The 9,779-nt window shown below is 53.3% G+C and overlaps 1 protein-coding gene across 1 annotated transcript; it reads right to left on the reverse strand.

Moving 5' to 3' along the window:
• Positions 1 to 518: 518 nt before the first annotated feature.
• On the reverse strand, positions 519 to 8,013 carry LOC149317840 (PHD finger protein 13-like). The gene is made up of 6 exons (XM_089508552.1): positions 7,944 to 8,013; positions 7,717 to 7,760; positions 2,317 to 2,409; positions 1,505 to 2,063; positions 986 to 1,030; positions 519 to 750 (listed from the first exon to the last, which is right to left on the reverse strand). The coding sequence occupies exons 1-6, from the start codon at positions 7,990 to 7,992 to the stop codon at positions 524 to 526; spliced, it is 1,017 nt and encodes a 338-aa protein (XP_089364678.1). The 5' UTR covers positions 7,993 to 8,013; the 3' UTR covers positions 519 to 523.
• Positions 8,014 to 9,779: the final 1,766 nt, after the last annotated feature.

Below are 9,779 nucleotides of genomic sequence, written 5' to 3' on the forward strand. Positions count from 1 at the left end.
GCGAAAGGGTCGCCAAAGCTCCTCAACTCATTTTGCAAAGAGAATAACAGCAACGGGATAGAAACAACAACTGAGGATATGCACTTAGAAATTAAAGTCCGAGAAGCTATTCATACCACAGAACAACTAACTGTGGGCCAACTCCTACTAGTTTACTGGGGAAAGGCACAAGCTCACACCTGCGCAAGGGCAAAAAGGCTTCTGGGTGACCTTGTGCACTGTGCGCTGGAATCCCCCAAACTAGTCACTTGTGTCTGCCAGGTGCCTTTGCATTTGCTGCTCTAAGGGAACCCTGAGGTCTCAGTAGCACAGTTTACAGGCATTTGCAAGAAGAAAACAGCATGTTTCTCTTCCTCCTCTCGTGGTCTTTAAGACACATACATAGACAGATATATATGTACTATTGCCTTGGAAAAACAGGGGACCCTGCCTGTTCCCCAGGGAAGTTCCTGCATTCTGATTGTCTTGCCAACAAGGATCCAGTCCAGGCTTAAAGAGAACCCACCCATCCTCCGTACCACAGTCAGTCACAGAAGCGCTTGCGTGGGATGGTGCGGGCTCGGTTGGAACGGCGGATCTCCTGCTTCGAATCGCGGCATCGCTGGCAGATAAAGATGTCAGGCACGTTGGACTTGCGTATCTTGGCGCAAGAGAGGTGGATCCAAGTGGTGCACTCGCTGCACTCTATCATGGGTCTCCCAGCAAAAGGCTTTAAGCAGAAGCAAGTGATGAGATCCCAGGCATCGTCCTCTGCAAGGGAGAACACACGAGGTTAAAAGCAGAGCCTAGGCTGTTTTGACAGACAAGTGTTACTTACACCTTAAGCCTTAAGGGTTTCAGTTCTCATCCTTGTAAGATTTATGAAATTCTATATTGACCTAGCAAGTTTTCTTCCAACCCTTCCCAGAAAGAGCAACCCAGACAAAATCCATTTCTTCATGCTAGTGGAAGATAGCTGTACAACCATGTATCATATTGTACTTACCATCTGTTTTGGTATCTGAGGATGCAGCAAACTCCTCACATGAAGCTTCAAGGAAAGAAAGAAGACAGACCACATAAATAGGAATAGCCACATCAACCTTGTTAATCTGGACCTGGCTGCACTACTCGCTCTGTGTCAAACAAGCTTCCTGAACAATGCTTTATTGCTTATTAGCCTCCCACATTACACTACATTTTAAGATTAAGACCGAATGAAACTTTAGGATCATTCATGTCCCTCCCTCGCACACACTTTCAAAGACTACTGACAACAGCAAAGTATGTCATTTAGCATCTAGATCATAATATTAACAGAATATTATTCCAAGGCACTGGCAATGCCACTGATGAAAATTAGACTATCAGGGGACAAAGGAGATGGACCCAAAATCCTAACAGCTGATATATCAGAGTAAACCGTTCTTGGGCTAGATGGGCCAATAGTCTGACTGTAGGGGGGGGGGATTAGCTTTAAAGGCTGTTTTTACTTTCTTCCCAAAGCTTCCTTATTTGCACTTACTACCAAGTTGGGAGCCATCTTGACTGAGTTCTTCCTCATTGCTCTGCTCTACATTGTTCCAAGAGGAAGGGCTGACTCTTTCCTCCTTGCATGTCTCCTCAGGTTTCTCAGTGGTCTGCACCTGAGGGACCCAGGCATTCTCCTTTATGTATTGCTCCAGGAGAGATTTAGGCTTGAGTGATTCCCTTGGGAAATGGGATTCAAGTACTCCTGCTTCAGCATGAGTCTCCTCTCTGTGCTCCTCCTTTTCTTGCTTCAGGTCCTTCACTTTTGTTGGCGTGACCCTCTTGTCCACCTCTTGACCCAAGATGCGCTTCTTTGTGGACTGCTTCCTTTTCTTAGTTTGCTGGGGCCGGCTTGCACAGAAGCTACTGGAAATGCCACCAGGATAGCTGAGGAAGAGATCTCCAGATCCCTTGCATCTAGTGTTCCTACTCCCTCCATCATCTGACAGCGCCTGGGAGTCACAGGACTGGGATGAAGTCCAGCTGTCGCCATCTTGAGTGCTGCCTGTGCTGTTCTGGGGGCTCATGCTGCCCCTATGGGGCCAGGGCTCATTCTAGAAAAGGAAAGAAAGAGAGCCGTGAGTTCTGCACCATTTCAACAGCTTCAGAACAGAAGGGAATGGCACCCAGAACACAATGATAACAGAGTAAAATCTAGCCCAATGATTCCAAACTTTGGTCCTCCAGGTATTTGGACTTTAGCTCCCAGAATTCCTAACTGTTGACCAAGGTGGCTTAAGTCCAACCCCCCCCCCCCCCCCCCCAGAGCACCAAAGTCTGGGAATCCAGCCCCATAAGCCCTCTTACCTCACTTGGGTATGGGATGTAGCCTGCATAGGCTAGCACAAAGGTGCAGAACTGATTGAAGTCTTCAACAGTTCGGTGTCTTTTCTGTGGTGGCTACAAAACAAAAATGGATCCGAAATGTCAGTTTGAGCCTTCATAACGACTAAGTAAACAAATTAATTGCAGGTCACCTTGGAATGGGAAGAGTTCATTTTAAATCGCCATAATAGCATCCAATACTTAGAGCAATTCATTGGACAGGATTGTGCCCAGTCAAAACAGACAGCATGCTGCTGGAGCGTATAGAGAGCTCCCTGTCTTTTCTTGGACCAGTTCTGCTGGACCACTATCTGCAGCTAGCAGCAACCTTTGTATGAATTGTTCCCATCTTAATCTAAGCAGGAGGAATACAAGAAGGTACTGAAAACAACCCCAGAAAGAATTCTGCCTTCAGATTTTATTCAAGGCCGAATGGGAAGGAGTGCATGTTAATCTCCAGGGAAAGGAATTCTCTTGCTACTCGATAATGACAATAATGGTAATGGCTGTAATAGCATGGAAATATCAAAGCCTTTCCCCCTGGATCCCCCCTTTGAGCCAAGAAAACAAAATGTAGTCTCACCCTGCAGACAAAGAAAAGCAGCAGAGGATCAAATTCCAGCCACAACAAGGGACCAGCACTGCCATCCTCCCCTTTTATCCCAGCATGCCATGGCAACCGCTGCAAAGGAAGGACCACAGGCCAAGGCTCCCCTGTAAAGGATGACTCTCTACCACCCAAAGAAGATAAGGAAAAGCATTCCTGAACAGGCAAGCAGGGACTCCCTCCTGCACTTACAGGGCAAAGGAAAGGGACCTAGGCAAGCCAGGTAAAACTCAGAAAAGCATCCCCAGAAGTGGCATAGATCTAACAAAGTGCCACCCTCAAATCATCATCACTTTCCTTATAAGTGAGATAAATAAATACCCTTCACATTCTCTGGGGTTAGGGGCACAGGACCCCTGTGAATATGGAAAAACTGCAAATAACAAGACCACTATGTTTTCATCTGAGAGCACCTCTCTAGGAATCGCTAGGTCCTCCAGGGCAACTCTGTGGTCAACGTCCGACAGACACTGGCCATAGAATCGCGCTGGAGGAGCCTGGTGCCTCTAGGAATCTCTAGGTCCTTCAGTGCCACTTTTGATTAAATTTGACCACAGAGTTGTGCCAGATATTCCTAGAGAGAACATATTAACAACTATTGGCCTCATGTATAAGTTGAGGGCTGGTTTTGGGGCCAAAAGTATGGATTTTGACCTGACCCACGGATGGGTCCAGGGTAAAATTTAGGGCCATGCAACAAAGGATCTAAAGACTGGAGCAAGGAATTCACAGGGCTCCAGCAGGCGCAACAACTGTTGGTGCTCCCACTAACTAAAGCCTGACTGGCTAAGAGAGTAGAGGAGGGCCAGTGCTTCCAGGACAGAGTCCAGTCTTGCCTTCCGCCGGGGAGAGTGCATTTTTTAAAACAAGAGTTAAAGTGCCATATTTACATTGGCCCCTGGATAAGTCGACCCTTTTTTGGGGGGGGGGGGGGTCAATTGTTTGACTAGAATTTCTGGACTTATACATGCGTATATACAGTAACTATTTTCACCCCCAACAAGAGAGAAGGCACAGCTCTCCTGCTTTCCTCCTTCCACAGCCATTGCTTTCTAGTGTAAAGAGTGGGAGGCCTAGGACTAACACCTTCCATTTCTTTCTCCTATTTGCCTGATGAAGAAGCTAGAGCGACTTCAAAAGCTTGCAACATGTACTTGTGCATTTTGGTTGTCCCCATGAAAGTATCATTGTTCGGATGACATTGATATTCCTGAAAGAGACAGACTTGAGGAAAGGCTGCTGGATGCAAAAGCCACTGGCCGCTTGTGCCTGAAAGGGAGCTGGCAGCTTCTGCAGAGATAAGGGTCAAATGGAGGGGAGGGGAACTTGTGGGACTTTTATCCCAATCAGCCCTAGGCAGCAAAGCCACATGTGAAGGAAGATGGGAACTGCAGTCCAAAGGAACAGCAGGAGGGCCCCACGGTCTCCCACTCTTCAGTCAGGTCCAAAGCACTGAAAGGAAGCTGCCTCTTTGGGAAGCAATAGAAAGGCTAGGGAGAGGACCACAGGCCCATATTCCCGCATTCTCTATATGTTCCCACATGATCCCCACCATCTCCTTGGCTCAACATTAGGCACAATCATACTTAACACACATAGACACAGGCAAAATTGGATAATAATAATAATAATAATAATAATAATCTTCCCGCCCCTCTGAGAACAAAGTTAAAAATACAGAACCTATAAAATCCCTCCTCCCCTCCCCTCCTTAAAAAAGTATTAAATCCAATGCAGTATTTAAAAAGGCACAAAACAAAACATACACAAACAAACATACAAGTCAAAAACTGACCAAAAAGTCAGCAACATCACACCCGCAAACAATCCGTGGGAGCAGCAGTATCTTTCCCAGACGCTCTTCTAAGGCTGGGTCCTCTATTCTGGGAAGGCCTGTCCTTCAAATGGAGGACACTTTTTTAAAAATGGAGGACACGTGAAAAAAGTTGCTGCTTTTTTTAAAAATGTTAATATAAATGCATGTCTCTGAGGCTTCTATAGACAATTGCCCCCCAAAGGTCCCGGCGGCAATCGGCGGCAGGACCGGGCTGGGGCCAGTCCCAAGGCCTCGCCCCTGCTATAAACCAACAGATAGCTAAGTCGGGCCAGAGTGCTTCATGTGAGGAGAGAAATGAGGTATGGATGGTAAGTGGTCTGTCCTTTGTGTTTGTGTATTCTGGCCTTCCAAGTTGCTTGTCGACTTCAGGCAACCAGATCACAAGGTTTTTGTAGGCAAGGAATCCCCAGAGGTGGTTTTGCCAGTTCCTTCCTCCGAAATACAGCCTCCAGGACCTGGTATTCCTTGGCGGTCTCTCCTCCAAGTACTAACCAGGGCTGACCTTGCTTAGCTTCCAAGATCAGACCGGACATAGTGCCTTTAGGGCATTTACCAAGCCCTAAAATACACGTTGGACATAACCTCACGCAAAGGCAAGAGCACTCTGACTGGAGACGAAAGTAGTGCTCAGTAAGACAGTCAGGAGAGAAGGGAGACTGCCTTCCCCATGGACAGACTCCCTCAAAGGAACGCATGGCCACTGCAGGGATCATGATGCCATGGCAGAACGCATGGCCACTGCAGGGATGATGCCATGGCAGGACGGGTCTCTTCCAACTCTAGCGAATAAACTGGAGGGAAGACAACAACAACAACAACAAACTTTGGGAACTAAAACCCAGAGCTTTGGTTTCCAATGTTCCCAAGTTTCCAAAGGGGAGGAGGAGGAAGACTAGCCTCCTTTCGGCTCCATCTTCCTTCTGCCCCTTTTCTGCCCATTGTTCATTTGCCTTTGGTCAGCTGTGACCCATAGGGAGCCTATGTGTATGAAAGACCCCCCAAGTCTATCCTCTTTCCCTGTTGCCCCCCACTTTCCCAAGCGTCCTTCCTTCTCATGATATGCCCCAAAGAGGACCGCTTCAGCCTGGCCATCTTGGCTTCTTCCAGGGAGATTCCTGGACCCATTGGCTTTTCATGGGACCCCCCCCCCCCCCATATCCTTCTCCAGCCCCACAGCTCAAAGGAGCCAATGGATTTGCTCCTGGTGTAGGCATCAAACCCTCTGGGTGACACACTTGGCAAGGCACACTCTCTCAGCCTCAAGCCCCTCGGAAGAAACTTGCCAAGAAAACCCTTGCCTTCGGGTCGCTGTAGGTACAAAAGGACTTGGAGGTAACACAACTGTGTCAATTCACCTTCCTTCCCTGTCAACCAGAAACACTGATGGCAAGGGTCAATCTCTACACAACAACAATCGCCACCACCTTTTGTCACTGTCTAGCTTTCACAATCCCAGCACAACAACAACAACAACAACAACAACCATCCCCTTCCTTGACTGCCTATAGCTTTCACAACCAGAGATACTGATGGCAAGGGTCAATCCTAACACAACCACTACCACCGTCCTTCTCTGTCCACCTTTCACAACTCGAAACATTGATGCCACAATTGTAATACAACCAGCACCATCCCCCCAGGGCGATCCCAACACAACCACCACCATGAACTTTCTTTGGTGTCCAGCTTTCACAACCAGAAACACTGATGCCACAATCTCAACACAACAACAACCACCACAACCTCCCTCCCTCCCTCCCCTGGCCCCTGCTACAATCTCCTTCCTCTGGTGCTTTAGCGAAGGCAGAGAGAGCTATGGGAGTATGAGCAAAGCCCCCACAACACACACACACAACACACACAACACAAAGGCTGGAAAGGAAGAGAGGGAGAGAGAGACCTGGGAGCTCCTAAAATGGCGCCTGCAGAGAGCTGTCCCGGGAAAAGAGGAGGAGGAGGAGGAGGAGGAAAGGGGGGGGCTCTCTTCCTTCCTTGGCCCCAAACTCTTGGGGGGGGGCACTGAGCCAATGCAAGGCAAACTCCGACTGGAAGAGCCCCCTTCCCCCGAAAACAACACAAACTCTGAACACAAAAAAGGCCCCTTTTGGCAACTGCCCTTCATTTTCGGATTTCCTCTTTTGGGGGGAGGGGGCTCCTGGACTCAGAGCCCCCCAAGACTTTTGAGGGAGAAGGTGACACACACACACACACACTCCGAGAGAGAGAGAGAGAGGTGAAAAGCGTTGCGTGTGTGTTTGTGTTGCTCCTTTCCTGGGAAAAGGCGGGAGCTGAAGTCCGAAGCTCTCCTCTCTCTCCTGCTTCGGAAACACACAACAAACACACCGAGGAAGAGGAGGAGGAGGAGGAAGGCACCCGCCCGACACACAAAGCCAGGAACGAAAGCCCTTCATCACACACACACACACGCCCCGACCCCGAGGAGGAAGACACGGCTGTCCCCCTTCCTCTCTCTCTGACACAAACACCCCCCCTCCGACCTCTCTCTTTCACACTCACAAAGTCAGGACCGCCTCTCTCAGACACACACACACACACACACCCCAGGCAACGAGGCACTGGCCCCGAGGAGCACACACACCAGCCCCGCCCGCCCGGCCGGCCTTCCTCTCTCGGACAGAGAAAGGCCACATCGATGGCACACAAGCGCCCCTTCCGCGGAGAGGCAGACAACTCACAGCCCCGCAACACACAACAGCCCCGCCGCCCCCTCGCTCCCTCCGCAGCCCAGGGCCAGGGAGGGGCCTCCCTGAGAGCCAGAGCCCGCATCCTCCGGGAAGGGAAGGGCCTCCTGCTCCTCCTCCGTCCCCGATCACAGCGCCCTTCCCGGGCCCACCCTCCTGGCTCCCCCGCGGCCTGGGCGCCCGGAAGGAGGCTCCCTGGCGGGGACCGAGAGAGAGAGAGAGAGAGAGAGACTGACCTCTTCGAAGCCGGAGCAGCCGGGGCTGGGGACGGGGCTGGCGCCTGCAAGGGAAGAAGGAAGGAAGCGAGAGAGAGAGAAGGAAGGTCAGCGGCCTCCGAGGGCGCGGGAAGGCGGGGGAAGCCCCCTCCAGGCCGGGGACCAGGCGGCCTCCCTCCGGACGCCTCTCCCGAGGGGCTCCCGCCCCCGGGGCCTCCCCTCCTTCAACCCGCCCGCCCGGCACCCACCGGCGGCGATGGCGTCCTCCTCCGCCGCCTCCTCGGGGCCGCGGTCCATGGCGTCCCGCTCTTCAGGGGCTCTCCTCCTTCCTTTCCCTCGGGTCCGGTGGGCGACGCCGCCGCTGCTGCCGCTGCTGCTGCTGCTCTTCCGGAGCCAGGAGCCGGTTCGGCGGGAGGCGGAACCTTCGGGAGGGAGCCAGAGGGTCCCAGGAGGAGGCTCCCCGCCCCTCGGCCACGCCCACTGGGGGCGGGGCTTCCCGCTCGCGCCGCCGCCGAGCCCAGAGCAGCTCCGCCCCTTCTCTCCGGAGCCGCCGCCGCCGCCGCCGCCAGCGGGAAAGCAGAAGGAGGCGGAGCCGCCGGCGCCCGCCCTTCTCCTCCTCCTTCAGAGCCGGCAGCAGGCCTTGGCCTCTCTGGGATCAGGGCTCCGGGCCCCTCGGCGACGGCGGCGGCGGCGGCGGCGGAGGCACGCTCTCGTGGCCGGGTTCTGGGTTCCAATCCCGGCTCGGCCATAGAAAACCCGTTGGGAGTCCCAGGCCAAAGCCCCTCCAGTCCGACCTTGCCAAGGAAACCCCGCCAGGCCTCGGCTTTGCTCAGGGCCCCGGCCTCCGTCTCTGAACCCAGGCAACGGGCCTTGGGCAACAGCCACTCGCCCGGCCAAGAAAACCGGGCGGAACGGAAGGCCTCGGGTGGAAATACAGGGCAGGGCCAAAGAGCAAAACACTTCTATCAACATAAACCCATCCTTCTTGGTAGACTCAAGATGGAGGACTTTTGGAGGGCTTGAAATGCAGGGCAGGTCCTGGAAAAGGAGGACGGAATGGGGCCCCAACATCATCCCCCGAGACCTTGGGCACCTTGGATCTCTGGACTGTAAACTGAACCACGAAATGCTTCCAAAGAGCAAGAAGGATCCCAAAAGAGTCCCAAGGCCACACACAGTCACTGCCCTCCCTTCCAGGGATCCCTAGGTCCTCCAGGGCATCTCTGGGCCAGCATCTGCCGCACCTTGACCATAGAGTTGGACCGGACGGAGGAGCTACAAAGGCCAAGGGGAGTCCTCTCCAGGGATCCCTGGGTCCTCCAGGGCAGCTCTGGGGCCAGCATCTGCCGCACCTTGACCATAGAGTTGGACCGGACGGAGGAGCTACAAAGGCCAAGGGGAGTCCTCTCCAGGGATCCCTGGGTCCTCCAGGGCATCTCTGGGCCAGCATCTGCCGCACCTTGACCATAGAGTTGGACCGGACGGAGGAGCTACAAAGGCCAAGGGGAGTCCTCTCCAGGGATCCCTGGGTCCTCCAGGGCATCTCTGGGCCAGCATCTGCCGCACCTTGACCATAGAGTTGGACCGGACGGAGGAGCTACAAAGGCCGAGGGGAGTCCTCTCCAGGGATCCCTGGGTCCTCCAGGGCAGCTCTGGGGCCAGCATCTGCCGCACCTTGACCATAGAGTTGGACCGGACGGAGGAGCTACAAAGGCCAAGGGGAGTCCTCTCCAGGGATCCCTGGGTCCTCCAGGGCAGCTCTGGGGCCAGCATCTGCCGGACCTTGACCATAGAGTTGGACCGGACGGAGGAGCTACAAAGGCCGAGGGGAGTCCTCTCCAGGGATCCCTAGGTCCTCCAGGGCAGCTCTGGGGCCAGCATCTGCCGGACCTTGACCATAGAGTTGGACCGGACGGAGGAGCTACAAAGGCCGAGGGGAGTCCTCTCCAGGGATCCCTGGGTCCTCCAGGGCAGCTCTGGGGCCAGCATCTGCCGGACCTTGACCATAGAGTTGGACCGGACGGAGGAGCTACAAAGGCCGAGGGGAGTCCTCTCCAGGGATCCCTAGGTCCTCCAGGGCATCT

The sequence above is a fragment of the Sceloporus occidentalis genome, unplaced genomic scaffold, assembly GCF_023333645.1.
Source record: "Sceloporus occidentalis isolate IW3139 unplaced genomic scaffold, rSceOcc1.0.p SCAF_2, whole genome shotgun sequence".
Classification (NCBI taxonomy): Eukaryota; Metazoa; Chordata; class Lepidosauria; order Squamata; family Phrynosomatidae; genus Sceloporus; species Sceloporus occidentalis.

Coding starts and splice junctions, on each gene's coding strand:
- LOC149317840 (XM_089508552.1), bottom strand. CDS start 7,992: ATGGACCGCGGCCCCGAGGAGGCGGCGGAGGAGGACGCCATCGCCGCC. Junction 7,761..7,943: donor GGAGGACGCCATCGCCGCCG/GTGGGTGCCGGG, acceptor CTTCCCTTGCAG/GCGCCAGCCCCGTCCCCAGC. Junction 2,064..2,316: donor ACATCCCATACCCAAGTGAG/GTAAGAGGGCTT, acceptor TTCCTTTTCTAG/AATGAGCCCTGGCCCCATAG.